The 20437-nt window shown below is 39.2% G+C and overlaps 1 protein-coding gene across 7 annotated transcripts in view; it reads right to left on the bottom strand.

Annotated features, from left to right (window-relative positions):
* CLASP2 (cytoplasmic linker associated protein 2) overlaps window positions 1-20437 on the bottom strand; it is a 425149-nt gene that overhangs the window by 101378 nt on the left and 303334 nt on the right. For 6 of the 7 annotated variants that reach the window (XM_058184362.1, XM_058184359.1, XM_058184356.1 and 3 more), the window contains 3 exons: window positions 19981-19998; window positions 17623-17724; window positions 7488-7658 (listed from right to left, as the gene is read on the bottom strand). In XM_058184362.1, coding sequence (XP_058040345.1) covers window positions 7488-7658; window positions 17623-17724; window positions 19981-19998 — 291 coding nt within the window. The remainder of the gene's footprint in view (window positions 1-7487; window positions 7659-17622; window positions 17725-19980; window positions 19999-20437) is intronic. The other variant, XM_058184357.1, reaches the window with a different exon arrangement.

Below are 20437 nucleotides of genomic sequence, written 5' to 3'. Positions count from 1 at the left end.
CCGAACATACCAAAACCTGCGTATATATATATATATGTGGGTCTTTGGTTATTCAGGTTTTCTCCCGTGTAAAATTGGAAGTGTCTTGGCGACATTTCGATGAAATCCCATTCGTCATCTTCAGGCTAGGTGTTTACAGCTTCGTGCTTCTAGGAGAAAAGCACATATTTTCTCCTAGAAGCACGGTTGAATATTTAGCCTGAAGATGATGAGTAAGATCTCATCGAAATGTTGCTTAAATACTTTCAATCTTACACGGAAAACCCGAATAACAAAGACCTACATACCAGCGAAACATCAGAATATATATATACATATATACATATACATATACATATACATATATATATATATATATGTATATGTATATATATATATATGTTTTCTGAGGTTTTCGCGAGTGTTTGTATGTAGGTCTTTGGTTATTCGGGTTTTCTCCCGCGTAAAATTGGAAGTGTCTTGGCGACGTTTCGACGAAGTCTCATTCGTCATCTTCAGGCTTCAGGGAGCAATGTGTGATTGCAGCTGTTTCTTCCTTTTTAACTGCTAGTGGGGGTTTGAACTGATTGGGTGGGAGCTTGGCTGTGCTCTGATTGGATGGGGGTTTTTTTGTGCTCTGATTGGCTGGGGGTGTGTCCTGTTTGGGTGGGGGCTTGGTTGTGCTCAGATTAGTCTGAGTTGCAGGGGGATTTGAGCTGGTGAGCTGCACTGCTGCTGTTTGGCTTCGTGTTCGTGGTCGTGCTACATCTTCATAGTGGGTGTCAGTCTGCTGCATGTATGGATTGGAGGGGTTTGAAATGGCTAATGTTGCAGCTGCGGTCTGGCTTCTGGTCCTTGGTCGTGCTTCCTGATCAGTGTGGGTTTGGGTCTGCTTTCTGGGTGGATGTGTGGTGGTGACATCCTGTGTGGACCTCGTGAGTGTGGGTCTGGTGTCATTCCTCGTGTTAAGGACTCGTTTGTCAATAAGGGCGGGTTTCCAAATGGCTGGTAGGTGGGAGGTATCATCTCGTGATACCTCCCGCCTACCAGCGGGAGGTATATGTATATAAGAAGACACTTCCAATTTTACGCGGGAGAAAACCCGAATAACAAAAGACCTACATATATATATATATATATATATATATATATATATATATATATATATATATATATATATACACACATGTGTGTATGTATATATGTATATGTATATATGTATGTATATGTGTGTGTATCTATCTATCTATCTATCTATCTATCTATCTATCTATCTATCTATCTATCTATCTATCTATCTATCTATCTATCTATCTATCTATCTACTTACACTAAATATAGGAGATAATCCCAGAAAAACATCTTGACTTGATAAACTAGTTATAGCTGAGTGACATATGAATCAACATTAAACACACAACTATCTTCAGGGAAAATAGATGATATTACTATACCTATATACTTGTTTATCAATTTAGATAAAATGATATATACATTAATGTGATTTCATAATTTTCAACATTTTAAGAATTGTATGTTTTTTAAAAGATAATAGTGCTTACAAACATGTTCCAGCACAGGGTTAATTATTTATTTTATTTTATTTATTTATTTTATTCAATTTCTATACCGCCCTTCTCCCGAAGGACTCAGGGCGGTGTACAGCCAAGTAAAAAATCACAATATCAATATTAAAAGAAATTAAAACAAGCATATTATAAAATGGCCAAATTTAAAACGAATTAAATATTAAAATATAAATAACCCAATAAAATTTTAACCCAATAAAATTTTAAGCCAGTCCCGCTTGAATAAATAAGTGCGTTTTCAGCTCACGGCGAAAGGTCCTAATACTATTATACTAAGCTACAGGGACAAAACTTATGTTTATGCTTTAAAATAAACCTGAGTGATATCTGTAGAAATGTATATTTATGTTTCTTCTCCCAATACAATACTAATCTCAGAAACTGAAAAGGCAGATGTTAGCTTTGGAAATCATATTAGACCTTAAGCTTCCACACTGCTACCTTCTTGTGTGTGAGAAAGTAGGAGGGGGGATTTATTAGAGGGAATGTAGTTAGACAAAATAATATTCTTCCTTTTGGTCAAGGTCAGGACAATCCTGCATCTGGAGAAGGAGTGGTTGGGGTGATGTCTCGAGATGGGACAGATGGTGATTGGATCATGTGATGAACTGATGAGTGAGGGATTGGTTTTGGGGATTTTGATTTACTGAGGGAAAACTCAGAACTCTCAGATTTGGGTTTTCTGAGATGTGCCAGTATACCTACTCTAATAAATTTGAGAAAATGCTTGCCTTGGAGTTTTTAATTGGAGTTGGGTTTTTTGGAATGCTGACATTAACCTAAGTCTTTAAAATCATAATGGCACCCTAAAAGGGGGCTGTCTGGGGTGCTGAGCCTCAGCACTGACCTAAAACTTGGGTGGTGTGAAGACTCAGCCAAGATGGAGGAGAAAGAGGAGATTGCAGAGGGAGCCGTAGGGACAGATACTGGAGGGCTTATTGAGACCCGGTATTCTCTTTCTGAAGAAGTGGCCAAGAGCCATTGAAGCTGCAGAGACAACATGAAGGCTAGGTGCTCGGCCCAAGGAGTTGGATTCCTGGAAAGGTTGCCAGTATGATCCAATTCCAGAAAGGGGACCGGAAGAGAGACTGCCAGAATATTGTGCTGCTTCCAGCCCAGTGAAGTCAACCCACGAGCCAGAGTGGAGAAGTGTGACAGCTTTGTGATCCAGAGATTCCCAGGACTGGAACCTGTTGCCTCTGTCTTGAAGCCAATTGTTAACTGGACTCCCGTAGCATTTTGAGCTGATGGAAGTGGGAAGTTATGCCCCACAGTTTCAACCTCCTCGTGAGATAAAGCTTAATGCAACCCATATTCACTTTTCCTGATCCAAGACCAGGCAGAGGAATTAGCGTGGTGCAGGCACCTATCTACCCAGCCAGGGATAATTGGAGGGGCAGCTCAGCACAGCCAGGCCAAGCAGCAGGCGGGAGACAGCAGATGCAGCCAGCATGGGGACCGTCACCACTGCCAGCTGCCCCCTCTCGCCAACCCCTTTATGCTAACTCCTGCGGAATGCATCCCCCCACACTAGGGACTCTATCCCAGCCAAGGGTGGGTCCAGTGCCAATGGATGCCAGTACCTTCTGCTCAATTTTCCAGGGATCACCATGTGCCCAATATGCCCCGATGATCCTGGCACATCAGTGGGGGCTAATCTAGCAGCCAGCTGGAGCTCCCCCCCTCTGCAGCCCAACAAGAGCACAGCAGCTGGCTCCTATCTCGACTCCAGCCGCAATCCAGCAACCAGCAGCAACCCCGCCGCAAGTTCCAGCTCAACCATGGGTGCTCGCTCCACCACCTGCCATGGTGCACCAGCAGGTCCCAGCCCCGCCACCCATGCCATCCCACCAGCGAGGCAACTGGCTCCCCGGTTTAGAGCAACATTTGATGGTAAGATGGCCTAACTGGCTTACTTCCTCAGGTGAATCTGAGCTCATAGAGATCAGTATGGAGAGCAATATGAAAAAGATAGAGACTTAGTATCCGTGATTTCTGATGAGATGAATGAAGGGGATGCTACCGAGTGGATAGCTGAGCTGCACAATGAGGGAGCTGGTGAACTAAATGATGCCAATGGTTTTGTTGAGCTGCTCCGGGCCAGATTTGAAGACCCAAACTGGATCAATGAAAATGAAGCTACAATAAAGGTGATGAAGCAAGGTAATCGACCCATAAAATATTTTGTATGGGACTTTATACAGGTTGCATGGAATCCTGGGCATTGACCGGATCACATACTCCTACACTATTAGTGGCCAAACTCTATGCAAAGCCCAATAAAAATTCCACAAGGAATCTTTGGACTACCTAGGATACCGAATGTCTAACCAAGGGACCCAGAAAAGTTGAAGGCGGTATTAGATTGGCAGCCCCCATGAACCCGGAAGCTACTTCAAAGCTTCCTGAGTTCTGCAAATTTTTATAGACAATTCATCCCTTCCTTTGCAAAGGTCGCACACCCGTTAACTGAGCTTCTAAAAATTGGTCCATCTCCAACCAAGCCAAAACCTAAAAAAACCCCTCCCTTGGACAATGGACTGTCAGAAATCCTTTGAACATTTAAAATGCCTATTCGCAGTGGAGCAGATCCTCCAGCACCCTGACCCAAATAAACCCTTTATAATCCAAGCTGATGCTAGTGACTAGTGATGGTGGTAGCTGCTGTTCTACTACAAAGGAAGACTCAAAATGAATTAATGCCTTGTGCCTATGTGTCAAAAAAGTTAACAGACACTGAATGCAGATGGGCAGTATGGGAGAAAGAGGCTTTTGTGGTGCGATGGGCTCTCTTATCCTGGAGACACTTCCTAGAGGGGGTAAAGGAGTCGTTCGAAGTATGGACTGACCATAAAAACCTAGAGGCATTGATGACGCCTCGGAAGCTTTCCCCCAAACAAGTTCGCTGGGCTCAATATTTTAAACACTTCTATTTCAACCTAAAATACATTTCAGGGGAAAAAACCTATTGTCCAGAAAGCCCCAGTTTGACAGCTGGCGAGAAGAGGTAGCACATGCCATGATCTCTGAAACCCAACCAGCAGCTCAAGCATGTACTAAAGCACAAACGTGGAGCAGTTCCAACCTCCCCGAAGACAAGCTGAGAGCAGAGCTAAAAGCAGTGCTCTCAAATGATATGTGATTTAAAGAAAACCAGATGGACTTAACTTTGAGGGAGGGATTGGCTTGGAAAGGGAGTAATATTTATGTGTCCAGCTGCATGAGACTACTAGTGCTAAAGCACAGTCATGATTCTCAATTAGGGGTCACTTTGTATTTTTAAAAATCCTCCATTTGGCTAGAAAACAATTCTGATGGCCAAGGATGAAAACCAATGTAGAGGTCTAAGTAAAAAGCTGCGCAATCTGTGCCACCATAAAATCCAAACCAGGGAAACCCTCTGGGTTTCTCCAGCCTGGGAAGATATTGCAATGGACTTAATTGTTGAACACCCAAACAGCGGGGGAAATATGGTGATTTGGACTGTCATGGATTTATTCTCCAAGCAAACACACTTTATTGCTTGCAACGGATAACCTTCTGCCAAAAAGCCGGCAAAACTTTTTGTGAAGCACATCTATAGGCTTCATAGCATCCCGCGGCGAATAATATCAGATTGTGGGGTTCAATTTACTGCTAAGTGCTGGAAAGAGTTCCTGAGATCCGTTGAGTTGTCCCAGGGACTTAGCTTGGCTTTCCATCCTGCTACCAGCTGATCTGTGAAACGATCCACTGCCATGTTACCGATGTTATGTAAACTATCAACAAAAGAACTGGACAAAATTGTTACTGTTCACCAAGGTGGCTTATAATAATGCAGTACATAGTAGTTGACCCCTTTTCAAATAACTACTGCCATGGATTTTGAGACAATGCCTGAGTTGTCTAGAAAGCCACCCACTTCCATGTCCCTAACAGAATGGATAGCCTCATTAAAAAAGGGGTGGGAGAATACTAAGAAAGCTTTAGTGGAAGCAGCAGAGAAATATAAAACCTAGGCAGAGAAGCACAGGTCTCTCCAACCACCTTTCCGAATAGGAGATAAGATGTATTTGTCAACCAAACACAAAAGATTGAGACTATCTAGCAAGAAATTTGGACCCAAATTCATAGGTCCCTTCCCTATAGTGAAAGTGATTAACCTGTAACTGTCCAACTTAACCTCCCTCGCATATTAGGGTAAGTGCATCCAGTGTTTCACAGAAGCTTTGTTCTGTCCCCCACACCTCAGTCCGGGAAACACTTGAGCTGACTCAATTAGCCAGCAATGTAGTCCACAGCAGCTATCAGCTCTGGCAGCAAACCAGCGATCGTCTGCCAAGGTTTCCTTTATCTTCCCAGATGCCGGCGTCACCGAAGCTCGTTACTGGAGCAACCAAGAAGTCAGGAACAAACAGCAATTCAGGCCAAATAATTCAGCTCAAGTTTTCTCCAGTCAGTTCATTTGTCTGTCACAAAGTAGTAGAGCAGCCCCTCCTGGTTTTATACCCTGTGGGGTGTGGCTCCGTGACTCAGCACTCTCTAGGCCTGCCCCACCCCCTTTTTTGTTTTTCCTGCCTCTCTTGTCTACGAAACCTGGGATCTAACCAGGACTGATTGTCCACAGCTGGGTCTGAAAGCATTGCCTGGGTGGGGGGAGATATAGGAGACAGAGGCCTTGTCACCTCCTCCACCTGGCCTGCCTCTGGCTCCTGGAGCTGAGCCAGAGAGGCTGGCCCTGCAGAGGGGAGCCCTGACGGCCCTTCCCCCTCACTCTCTGAGTCACTCTCTGGCAAGGGGCCAGGCCGGGGGGGGGGTCTGGAGCCACAACAAGCTTATTGAAACCAGCAATAGGATCTAATTTAAGACCCTTACCAGCTGCTCCCCCCGCCAGCCTTTGATAGTACAAGGGGAGACTCATTATGAAGTTAAGAAGATCCTTGACTCTAGATTACATAGGGGCCGGTTGCAGTATTTGGTACCCTGGAAAGGGTACCTTTGTCTGAAGCTACTTGGGTAAAAAGTTGGGATGTGAAAGCTGATAGATTAGTAAAACAGTTTCATGGTAAATTTCCTGAGAAGCCAAAGGGTCCTCCTGGAGGGGGGAGAGGGGGTTAAGCGGTTTGATGTACAATGTGTTAACCCTTTCTTTTGTGTTTTGTCTATTTTATTTTCCAGGATGTGTTTTTTTCATCGGTGGGGACGCCTATCAGCTTTGGAAGCCATATTAGACCGGAAGCTTCCATGCTGCCACCTTCTTGTGTTTGGGAAAGTAGGAGGGGGGATTCAGTAGAGGGAATTAGTTAGACAAAATAGCATTCTTCCTTTCGGTCAAGGTCAGGACAATCCTGCATCTGGAGGAGTAGTTGGAGTAATGTCTCGAAATGGGATGGACAGTGATTGGATCATGTGATGGACTTATGAGTAAAGGATTGGTTTTGGGGATTTTAATTTACTGAGGGAAAATCTCTCAGATTCAGGTTTTCCCAAATGTGCCAGTATACCTACTTTAATAAATGGAACTTTCAGAAAATGCTTGCCACAGAGTTTTTAATTGGAGTTGGGTTTTTCTGGAATGCTGAGAGCAGAATCAATAGCATTTTAGTCACATGTTCAGGAAATTTGTGCTCTTTCATTCTTGCTGCGTTGCAAGGCCATGGTGTACGTGCATGTGCATGCGTGTATGTTAGAGATGGCTTGATAATTTTACCCGGATGGTGCTGAAGTGATTAGCCTAAATTTTAGGAAAAGGACAGAATTTGCACTTAGCAGACTTATTTTAGGCCTTAGTGTGAGGTATTCTGCTGCTGAAAACTACAATTTTAGTAGCATAGTGCAAGAGTTTTGTGAGATGAGACATAGCTTGTCTTTGTTATATTCAGTCATTATGTGTGACACAAAATAGTGTAACCTCTGCTGGCTATAATGAACAAATCTTACCAACAGACAATCTTGAAGGACTTGCTTCTCTGCTGCATCCTTGGCTTCGAGGAATCTTGCTACGTTTTTGTGCTGTTGCAGGGCTGACTAGTACTCTCTGAACACCTGTATTCATAGTTGAAAGTGTAGTTGTAGTCAAAACTCTTCCAGGAGAACCAGAACGGCTTCCAGCTGAAGGCAAAGAAAACATGTGTTACAATTCTATTATGTAGAACAAGTTTGAGTTCCCTGGAAGAATTTGAAGAAACTGTTTATAACCTAGAAAAGTGTATTATCTGACATCTAGTCAGCAGGTATTATCAATTCATGTCCAAAAATACATTTAATTGTTTTGCTTTTTAACATGAAATTAAATGAGTTGATTCTCAATTTTTTAATCCCCAATAGTATTAGGAAAATCTTACCAGTATAAATATCATTACCAGCTACTATTTTCAGGTCTCTGATACATTTGAAACAATAGATCTAACATAATTTACATGATTTGTTGGGTGCCATTATTTTCCTCATATTATACTTTTGAATATACCATTATTCAATCAGTTCTGAAACTGATGAAATTAGTAAACAGCTTCCAAATTCCTTGAGGTGAAGTAGATTAGCAAGAAAACATGTGTCTAGAAAAATTAATGCTTAATATATAATATACATAATATACAAATATTCATGTATTTATGAATTTATTTTTACCATAGCTGATGGTTAGAACTCTGCAATAATCAATAATTTCACAAAATCTACTATAGTATAGGCCAATGTATTTTTATTTTTGGATCCTTAAACCTCTATATAAGAAGTAGGAAACTTGTAGGTTTCCAATGTTGTAAAATAAAATCTTCTAGTAGATTAGCATTGTCTTTTCAGCATAATTGTAAAATTAAATAAAAGCAATTTCATGAACGTAATTTGTAAGCAACTTGATAGAAAATTTAAAAAGAAGTCTAAGAACAAATTTGAGATGGAATGTACTTCTAGACAGGGATTTATGAGCAATTTGAAGGCGTGTTTAACTATTGTAATTTGGAAATGAAGCAGAAGATTCACCATGACTTGAGCAGGTATTATAGCAGAACATTGACTGTGAATGAAAATGCAGATCTAGCAGCAAGCAAACCGTCTGATTTAAAAAAAAAACAGCAAATAGAAGAACTAGTCGCGGCTGGGGCTCTAGACCGTGTCGTACCTTTGCGGCCTCTGACCCGGCGTAGGTCTCAACCAGCTCCTTGGTTCTCTGAGGAGCTGAGGGAGATGAAACGCCGGAGAAGACGCCTAGAGAGTGCCTCGAGATCCAGCCGTTCGGAGGCTAATCGGACACTAGTTAGGTCTTATAGTAGGACCTACCTAGTGGCACTGAGGGAAGCGAGGCGTTCTTACATCTCTGCTCTCATTGCATCGGCAGCTAACCGCCCGGCCGCCCTGTTTCGGGTGACCCGCTCTCTCCTTCAACAGGGGGTGCGGGATGACCCGCTACAAGGGCGTGCCGAGGAGTTTAGTGGTTATCTATACGATAAAATCGCTCAGCTTCGGGATGGTTTGGATCAAAATTGGGTAGATCCAGGGGAGAGGTCGGAGACTCGTCTTGTTGAGACTGTTTGGGATGGATTTGATCCTGTGGTTCCTGAGGACATGGACAGGTTGCTGGGGAGGTTGAATGCCACCACATGTGTGCTGGACCCATGCCCCTCCTGGCTGGTGCTGGCCACACAGGAGGTGACACGAGGCTGGCTCCGGGGGATTATCAATGCTTCTTTGTTGGAAGGGGTTGTCCCTGCTGCCTTGAAAGAGGCGGTAGTGAGACCCCTCCTCAAGAAGCCTTCCCTGGACCCAGCTGTTTTAGGAAATTATCGTCCGGTCTCCAACCTTCGCTTTGTGGCGAAGGTTGTAGAGAGTGTGTGGCATGTCAATTACCCCAGTACCTGGATGAAACTGTCTATCTGGACCCGTTCCAGTCCGGCTTTCGGCCCGGATATAGCACGGAGACGGCTTTGTTCGCGTTGGTAGATGATCTCTGGAGGGCCAGGGATAGGGGTTATTCCTCTGCCTTGGTCTTATTAGACCTCTCAGCAGCTTTTGATACCATCGACCATGGTATCCTGCTGCACCGGTTGGAGGGTTTGGGAGTGGGAGGCACCGTTTATCGGTGGTTCTCCTCCTATCTCTCTGACCGGTCGCAGACGGTGTTGGCAGGGGGGCAGAGGTCGACCCCGAGGCGTCTCACTTGTGAGGTGCCGCAAGGGTCGATTCTCTCGCCTCTCCTGTTCAACATCTATATGAAGCCGCTGGGTGAGATCATCAGTGGTTTTGGGGTGAGGTACCAACTGTACGCTGATGACACTCAGCTGTACTTCTCCACCCCAGACCACCCCAACGAAGCTATCGAAGTGCTGTCCCGGTGTCTGGAAGCCGTACGGGTCTGGAAGGGGAGAAACAGGCTCAAGCTCAATCCCTCCAAGACGGAATGGCTGTGGATGCCGGCACCCCGGTACAGTCAGCTGCAGCCGCGGCTGACTGTTGGGGGCGAGTCATTGGCCCCGATGGAGAGGGTGCGCAACTTGGGCGTTCTCCTGGATGGGCGGTTGTCTCTTGAAGATCACTTGACGACCGTCTCCAGGAGGGCATTTTATCAGGTTTGCCTGATTCGCCAGTTGCGCCCCTTCCTAGACCGGGATGCCCTATGCACGGTCACTCATGCTTTGGTTACCTCTTGCTTGGATTACTGCAATGCTCTCTACATGGGGCTCCCCTTGAAGAGCATCCGGAGGCTCCAGTTAGTTCAGAATGCAGCTGCGCGGGTGGTAGAGGGAGCCACTCGTGGCTCCCCTGTGACACCACTCCTGCACAGGCTGCACTGGCTACCTGTGGTCTTTCGGGTGCGCTTCAAGGTTTTGGTCACTATCTTTAAAGCGCTCCATGGCATAGGGCCGGGTTACTTACGGGACCGTCTACTGCCACCAATTGCCTCCCACCGACCCGTACGTTCTCACAGAGAGGGACTCCTTAGGGTGCCATCCATCAGGCAGTGTCGACTGGTGACACCCGGGGAAGAGCCTTCTCTGTGGGGGCTCCCACCCTCTGGAATGAACTTCCCCCAGGACTCCGCCAACTTCCTGACCTTCGAACCTTTCGCCGCAACCTGAAGACACATCTATTTATTTGCGCAAGACTGGCCTAGGATTTTAGTTTTTATATGGGTTTTTTTACTATTTTAATTATAATTTTAAATATGGCCTAATTTAATAAGTTTTTTAAATATTGTTTTTATCCTGTATTTATTCTTGTTCTATCTGGCTGTAAACCGCCCTGAGTCCTTCGGGAGATAGGGTGGTATAAAAATTTAATTAAATAAATAAAATGATTAAATAAATACATATTTTTATCAGCCTAGTTACAAGTTCCTGTGAAAAGCTTTTAAAATACCATCTTGAGGAATATATGCAGAATATAATCAAGACTTCACCAATTTAAAGATGGTCCATATATAAACTTCACCAATCTCTCCCCCCCCCAGTGTGTGTGTATGTGTGCGTGTGTGGAGAGAGAGCAAGAGGAAGGGAGGGAGGGAGAGAGAGAGAGGGTGGAGGGGGAGAGAGAGAGAGAGAATAAACCACATGAAAGATGATGAGGCAAGACAGGCAAATGTTATGTGATCATTATTTATGCACTGGTAATACAACAGCAATTCCCAAACTGTACACATTTTCATGCTTATATGTGATTTATGAAATTCAACATGGCTCTAACGTTGCTACAAAAACAGCAATCAGAGAGTCTTGGATCTACTAGTAAACATTTGGGATTTTGGAGCAGATCAACAAAAATTGTAAAGTATCAACATAATTAACTTCTTTGTAAAAATTAGTCTGCTACATTTAAAATATTTCTGAATAAATGAGAAATGTTTTTTGCACCAAGGTTTATTTGGTAGTCCTGAAGGCTTTAGTATAAAACAAAGCAGATCCAACAAGACGGAACTGAACTAAACCAAACCGAACTAAGACAGCAGCATTTTTTTTATCTCTGAAAGAAGACAAAATAAGTACATATAATCAGCCCTATTGCCTCACTAAATGAGTATAACCCTTGCTGTCTATAAAAAATCTTTGGGATTTTGCTAATTTTTTTTCAGAAACAGGAATATAGCTCAGTTTTCAGAAGTTTGGGAAATACTGAATATATGCTCTTTTTATATAGGAATCTATGCAGCAGAAAAATGATATATATCAAACCAGATATAATAATATATACTTTGTAAACCTTTTAAAAATGCATTAAAACTGATCAGGGAATTAGGACAACATTCAGATAATTTGGAGAATGCAAACCTATTCCTATTTCCCTAGATTACCATTCATCAAATCATGGTATGATTTCTAAACACACAGGATAATGAGGGTTGTAAAAAGCAACTGAAAATTGATCAAATCTGATTTTGTTTCTCTTCAAATGCATATGTAACATCTTTTACCAAGGCTGCAATTGTGCACTAACAATATACTTTTAAAAATACTATTCATTTCAAATTGTTTACTTGAAGATTTGTGAGAACACCATGCTGACCCTAAACAGAATCTTCACACATAAAGCATGTTCGATTGAAATATGCAACAATATTTTTTTCCTTGATTAAAATAATTGAAAAAAACATACAGCATCACAAATGTGTCCCTAATCCCTCCTTTTGAGCTATTCTCAGTATGGTTTTGATTCTTCATATATGATTACTATTTTTGGGGCTGAAACATATTTCTTGTATACCCAAATAAATAGTGTTTCTGCTGAATAGGGTCCTGGAATAGATGGTCAAACAAGAATGCACATACAAAATCTAAAAAGCCTTACCACCAGACTGTGGATTAGCAGACTGTGATCCTGAACAAGTGTAAAGGCAGGAATAGGGCAAGGTTTTAAAATCCATGAAGAGGGAGGGAGCAGAGCAGGTTAATAATGAATGGTGAATGGAAATAAAAAAGCTTTAGTCAGTTCATATAAAAAGCTGGAAATGCCATAAGAAGGTTAGAGCTAAGAGCAGTGCATTTAAGTAGCTTCCAGTTGCTGTATAATTACAATTTTTCAGCTCTTGAACAAAGACCTAAAGCAATGAATTTAACTGAATTGTTACATCAAACTGTTGAAAGCTCTAACGAAAGTGTCTAATAGGTACAGAAAAATAGAAAGTGTATAATAATAAATGTCTAATAGGCACAGAAAAATAGTATTATATTTTTTATTCTATAGAATCCAATGAAAGAAAATGAAAGCAAAGGAGGGATAATGTATAAGAATTCCATATCTGATATTCATGCAAAAGTGAAGTAGTAACTAAATATGGCTGTCTAATTTTTAAAATATCTACCTGCACTTGTTGAATCATTATCTGAATGATTCTGCATTTGTGAATATAATGACAGAAAAAATAATTATGCTTCCATTTTGTTAGTTTTCTTATACTCTTAATGAAAACTGCTGTACAAAACTATGCATATGCAGGCTAATTCCATTATTACTGATATATACCCACAATACTCCAACCACTGACTGAAGTAAATATTCTGGCATTAATAAATGATAAATGTTGTGCAAACATGCAGAGGGTATGATGGCATGGGTAAAGATTTAATAGTCTCAAGGATATTTAGTTGATTATCTTGACTAAATAATCTCTATATTGAGTAATGAATATATTTGATTTCATTAACAAGTGGAGTTGTGCTAGATTTATTCCTAGAAGAGAGACAATTTAGGAAAAATCCACCCACCTGGGCAGAATAATCAATTATTCAATGTGGTGATCATATGTGGAATTGCTCTAATTTAGATTTCTGACCAAACAAGGAGTAGAAAGCTTCTTTAAATGAATGTTGAAAATACCCACCCAATCCTACTCCTTCTCTGATAAAAACAGCTGAGTCTTTGAACCTGCTGTTCCACATAGACTCAACATAAGCTTCATTTTTTCAAATTTCAGCACAGTTTGGAATGCTTCCAATCAGGAAAATTTCAGCGTAATTTTGAGAAAAATAACTGCTGAAACTGCGTATACATTTTCATACATTGGCTATAGTACAAAAACAGTTGATCACCATTTTTCACCTTAATTTTATCAAATTAATTATTTTAAAATAAGACTATAAATCTGAACTGTTTTAATGAAAAAATAATGTTTTAGTTTGTTTATTTATTACACATATTACCCATGGCAGGATACATTGAGATTTTTAACTTTATACAAAGATAAAGTTATTAAAATATTCAGAGTATAATTTTAATCAATTAAAGGAAAATTTTAAAAAATGCTTATAATAAAATTCATAAAAACCAATTAATAAAGGTAGAAAAGAAGTAATACAAATAAGTAAATGGCAACAATCACAATTCAAATGTTCAGTACATGTAGCCCTCATTTAGTGATTGACTCATTTAGCTGCTTCTTGTAGTTACAATAGTGATGAAAAAGAACTTTCAGTTCTTGCATTTACTACTTTTGCAGGTCCATAAAGCAAAGGAAAACTGAAAGAAAGTAAGATCATAAATACAGTTCACAGTTTCACTTAACAACTACTTGTTAACAACTGAGTAGCCAGCTCAATTGTGGTTGCTAAGTGAAGACTACCTGGCATTCGTTTTAAGAAATTTATGAAAAATTAATAAAGTAGGGGCCGCCTGTATTTCAGGAGGAAGGATAATCAACCTAAACAAGTGCAAAACAAGGAAAACATCTCTACAACCTTCTATTTTCTTTGTTTGTATCCTACAAAAATATTCTCCTTAAACTGAGTGTTTGTATGTTTTGTTTTTTGTTCCTTTGTTTTATACTTTTAACCAAAGGTAACATTTTAGAATTGCTAGTGCCAGTTGGTGCAATAAATAAATAAATCCATGCTGGGAGTGGCTGTATTGATTGCATAAATCAGTGCCTGAACTAATTCAGAGTCAAACCAAATCAAAATCAGCACTTTTAGATAATAGTTACGTTGGTGTGAGTCAGCAAAAAACTAGACTGCTAACTTTAAGATTAGTTTCCAGGTTATTTTCAAAGGAAGTACAAAGTGCACAGCAATAATCCAAGCAAATGATCCATGTGTTCCAAATAAGGCTGAACTGGCACCGCATATCTTGACAAAGAACCATTAGCCACCTGCCCTTCTCGCAATAACAACAAGCCTAGGACCGCTAGCATGAATCTGTTCCTTTAGGGATAGTGTTGGTTCATCAACATACAATATAAGAGACATTAGATATCCATGATGAATAAACAATAACTATCTCTTATGGGTTCAACTTTAGCCTGTTTTATCTGACTCTCTCAGAGCTTCTAGACTCTGTGTCAAAACCTGGATCCGGATACTGGGTCTCAAACTGACAAATGATCACCTCTAGCAGTTTCATGTAGATATTAAAAAGTAGGGAGAGAAGATCGAGCCCTTTGACGTTCCATCAAGGTTCATTGCTCTTACGGCCAGAGTCTGGAATTGCCCATTGAATAAGAAGCAGAATTTCTGTAAAACTATGCCTACAGCCTTCAATCCCTGACAGCTACTCAGAAGAATACGATGATTGATGGTATTGAAGAGTTCTGAAAAATATAAAAGAACCAGAAGGAATATAGTTCTCCACCCAGATCATAATGAAGGATACCTGTAAAAGCAACCCAAGCTTCAGTCTCAGACCCAAGCCTGAAACTTGATTGAATCTGCTCTATAGCAGATTATGGAGATCCACTGGGTTCTGCATAATCTTCCCCCAAAAGGGAAGATTGGAGATTTGGCAATTGTTATCTAATACAAATGGTTCCAAGAAAAACTTATTAAGGAAGAAGTGTACTATAGCTTCTTACAAAAGTGCTTCCATTGGGTTTCCCACATTACCTTCTGCATCCACTTTACAGGTGAAAAACAGATCCATATAATATAGCTAGATATTGTTTAGGCCACCACCTATTCAGAATCAAGATTCTAATGAATATCACTGATCTTATTGGCAATGCTTAATATTAATTGGCAGTGCTAATTGGTCCTAGTTGCCAGATTTACTTGTTGCCCTTTCCTAGCAGAAGCTAGGTTCTCTAAACAAGTCTGATCAATAGCCTAATGATGCAATATTGGTGAATGATGTTTCACCTCCCTTACTCATGAAATTGTGTAAACTTGAAATTGAGCTCATACCCACATTCAATCAGATTAGTTTTGCTGCTGCATCTCTGGAAGGAAAAAATCTGCAATTAACCAATAGACAGGCTGCTGAGGACAATTATATCAAGTGCTTGATTGCTGTTTATTACCAAATATAAAGGAGACTTTTAAAAAACACCCAGCACTCGCTGAATATAGCTATGAGAGATCTGGGATGACCATCTGAAATAGTCTGTTTGCTCTATAGAGGTCCAGTCTCAAAGGTCACAGGAACTGTTTGATGATAGTGGAAACACTCTCTATATTCTGATCACAAATATCTGTTTTAGGACAAGAATGGGTCCACTTAAAATTATTGAACCACAATATACATTAATTCTTGAGCTTTACTAGAGATGATCCTTACAGAATGAAAATTAAAACTGCCCAACAACAGAGGACAAGAGAATTTCAAACTCATCCTCAAGGAAAGAATCATATCAGGTAGCAATCGGTCGGTATGCCAGCAATTTACTCAGCTTATCTTTGCAGCATCTAAGCCTTTAGTTGACTATCTCTGGGATAGAATACTTGGCCACAAGTATTAATAACTAACTATTACAACATAACTATTATATTATGCTAGACTTTCACCTTGTCTCTTCATTTGAATAAGTATTAGGTCATCTGAATACACATATCCACACCACCACCACCACCACTCTCTCTGGAATTGCTATTTTACATTTAAGGAACAAGGAGCAATAATCAGTTACAGCTACTTGACAAAGATATATGTACTTGAAAAATATACTTGTATATATATTTGAAATGTAAATTTCGAACCCCTAAAAATGATGTAATCCGGGGGTGTCAGACTCGCAGTACACGGGCCAGATGCATCACATGCTGGCCATGCCCACCCTCTGTTTAGCAAAGGGGGGGAAAAGTCATGATATGTCATGTGACACCGCGAGTTTGACACCTCCCATATGAGCCGAAAAGTCATAAACCCATAGGCATGAAAATAAGTACAATGAACTTTAGACTAGATGCAGTATTTAAAATCCACTGCCGCTGAAGTGATTTCATTTGTCAAGACATTCAATTTCAGTATCAAAATATGGAACTCGGCAGGAAAAAATGCCCAGAATGTTTATCCCCACTACAATTATTTACCAATATGTATAGGACAGACTTTTGCAACAGTTATTTTTATACTATTATTGCAAACAGAAAATAATTACATCCATTGCACATCTTTTATAATGCTCAATATTGTTTATGATACTATAACAACGAAGAAGTTGTAAGTTAAACATTAAATATAGAGACCATTCCAATAAGTCTCTTAAGGGATATTTGCCTGTGCTTGTAAATGTATTCGCCATTCATGTGCAATAGTTTACAAAAGAGGTTGGAAGTATACATACTGTATTTTAGAAAATAACATTATTTTCAGCAATGCTTCTATTTTCCTCAAATGTATATCAATTAGAAATATTTTTTTTTTGAATAATACATTCCAATGCATTAATTTTGAAATAATGCATTCAGTTCTACATAACATAGCAACAATATACTTGATGGAATTTAAATTATTGAATTTTAATGTTTGAATTGTAGTTAATTAAAATGTTTTCAGGCATTGAAATGATACCCACTAACTTTTTGCTTTCTTATTCTCTGTTTAAACCGCAAATAACTATAGGACTTCCCAGTGAAGAGAGGTCAAGTTTTAAAAATTCTACACTGAAAGGATTAATTTTCTTTTTCTGAATATCTTATTCAAAATAACACAACACAAGGTATAGAAGACTCCAAGAGCATGCAGACTACTGACCCGAAACACTGAAACACTGAAAAAAAAAATACCTTCATTTTTGTCTGGCGATGATGAACCTATGGCACAGAATAATAACTCAGTATGTAGTGTTTCTGAAGAAATATTTTGACCATATCCTTTGGTCAATGAGTGTACAATAGATTTATGAGTTTAAAACATTTTTGAGACAAGCAATACATACGTTGAGACTGAGATACAACTTTTGTTCGACTCCGGCCCCTGGAATCTGCCTTTGAATTTCCCACTCCAATAGAGGGTGTTGAAAGCTTGGTTCGCACACGTCCTATAAAAGAAAGAAAAAAGAAAGAAGTGAAATTCATACGTATAGAAATAATTTAGTTAATTGGGAGAGTAACAATGCTACAGTGTAGTTGAAATAATGAATCAGCTCCATTACTTCTCAATTCTTTAATTTGATAGGTAACAGATAGAGCAATTTTCTTTTTTCCTGCTTTAATATTATCCTGCATTTACCACTGAAAGAATAAAACTAGTATCTCTTAAATATATAAACACTGAATAAAATTATCTATTATAATTTCTATTTTAAAGTAAAATAAGTATATTTTATTTTAAACAGTGTAAGATACTGTTACACATGTACCATATCAAAATTGAAGTGTATACTGTCTTCCATTTTGAAGTTGGATAGCAATATCTATATCTATCTATATCTGGGGTGTGAAACTCCCTGCCGGATCTGTAGGCCAGATCCTAAGCACCACAGGGCCCATGGGGCTGCTCTGGAAACAGTGAAGGACTGGCCTCTGCCAGAGCAACAGAGCTCCCTGTGCTTCGTTTTTGCTGGCAGAAAGCTGCAGGAGGCTGTCACAGCTGAAAACGGAGCCTTGACAAGTGATGTCGAGCTGGCCACGCCCACCCCAGCCATGCCCCCCAGGTTAAACACAACCCTGATGCAGCCCTCAGTGAAATGGAGTTTGACACCCCTGATATATATGAATATGTGTGTGTGTGACTATACAAACACACACACACCCTCACATAAACATATAGATTCTATTTTTTTTTAATTCGAAACATTTTGAAACTATTCACAAAATTCCATTTTATTGAATAATAGCAGGATAGATTAAAAGTAACTTGAAGAGCCAACATTTTCTTTTTCAGTTCTCAAAACTGAATTGCTCAAGTGTTTGAAACTTCCTATTGTCATCTTTGGTTAATATCAAAATTTTAAAAAAAACTAATACACCAAAGATTTTCCACAGATAATTTAGTTAAATAGATACCAAATCATTTAGGTCTCCTACAAAAATATATTGTTTACTCAGGCACAGAGAAAAATCTACTGTCTGAGACGAGAGCCTGTATTCATTCAATTCTTGATGACATTATCAAATTAAATTTCTTATACCCAATATACTTGGTCTATAACTAAAACACTCAAATCCATGCAATGACAGAAATTCTGCCCTTCACTATAATGTGTGTAAATACAGATAGTTTGACTTGTAAACATAGGGAATACAAAGTGCCACTATTTTGTTAAGATGTTAAATAACCAAATACATTATTTTCATTTCAATAAAAATAAATCCATTCTGTAAGTCTTATTGCTTAGAATGAAATAAGTAAAAAGTCTATTAAATGATTCAATATTGTCAGATGACCATATATTAGATAGTCAATTGCTGTCATAATTTTAAAAATTATGAAATATATATGAAAGCAACTTGTTCTCTTATCCTGTGAAGAGGTTGGAGCCATACTTAGAAAAAACACATTTCTATTAATAATCCACCATAACTTACATACATACATACATACGGGTGTTATTTAACAGTGATCATGGATTTGGGTTCAAATAATAAAGCTCATTAGGTGACAGAGTCAATCAGAAAAAAAATGGGCTTAATGCACAAAAGACTTGTGAAATTAACATGTGAAAGTATCTTTTAAACTGCTTTAAGTAAATTAGGATAAAATATAATTTAAATAATATTACATAATTGATTTGTATTTTGTGAATTTTAATGTAATTTTAAATAAGTATCAGCCAACAAAATTGTTTTATTTATAAAGAATTTAGTCTGCATTTCATTAAAAAGTAATTAAAAATTAGGTATTCCAAATGAGGTAGCATCAAATTTGTTGATCATTATTTTGTAGATTTCATATTAGTGTTTTAAAAATATTTTGTCATTTGACAATATTTGGTCTAAATCTCAGGCATTGAATGTTGACATCTAGTTACATAACCATGATGCCAAAATAAATTTCAAAGATTGAGTAATAGTAGCACCTGTTCCCAAAAGCATGAGAATGTCTACCAGTGTGTTAAGTTTCACTAAAAAAAATTAATGGCAAAGCAAATGAAAAAGTTTAAACATTTAAAATATAATGGATATTGATACATGTTATTGCCAATCTGCATTTGAAAAAAAGACATAAACATTATTAGCTAAGCAAATTAATAAATAATCCAAAGACCGTGTAATGAACTATATGGTCGGCATACAATATGGTTTATGATGATGGAAATATTAAGATAAATATATTTGCTCTTTTATTGTCTTACCATCTTCAGAAGCTGTTCCTAAATGGGAAAAAATATCAAAACAATGATATTTGAAACAAAAGATCTTTTTGTATTCGATAAGCAATAATTGTTTGGCTTCCCAAACGCATATAAAAATATTTAAGAATAGTGTTACTCTGTACTTTGCTATGAAATGATCCCTTAGATACAATAAACTTTTCTGTGACATAAACCAGTGGAACGACTTGCCTTTAGAAGTTGTGGGTGCTCCATCACTGGAGGATTTTAAAAAGAGATTGGATAGCCCATTTGTCTAATAAATTTTGTATTATACTTTTCCATCTGCTATGACGACTTTATGCTAGAGTTGTGGCAGGACGCCACTTGGCACATCACGCCAGTGGCACCGCTCACATACGCAACAGCACAACACACCATGCAGCCTCCTGTCATGAGCGGTGGCACAGGTGTGACAAGCCACATGGTGTCTGGCTGC

This window comes from Ahaetulla prasina, chromosome 4, assembly GCF_028640845.1.
Source record: "Ahaetulla prasina isolate Xishuangbanna chromosome 4, ASM2864084v1, whole genome shotgun sequence".
Classification (NCBI taxonomy): Eukaryota; Metazoa; Chordata; class Lepidosauria; order Squamata; family Colubridae; genus Ahaetulla; species Ahaetulla prasina.
Note: the sequence above shows the minus strand (reverse complement) of the source record. Positions and strands in the feature narration are given on the sequence as shown.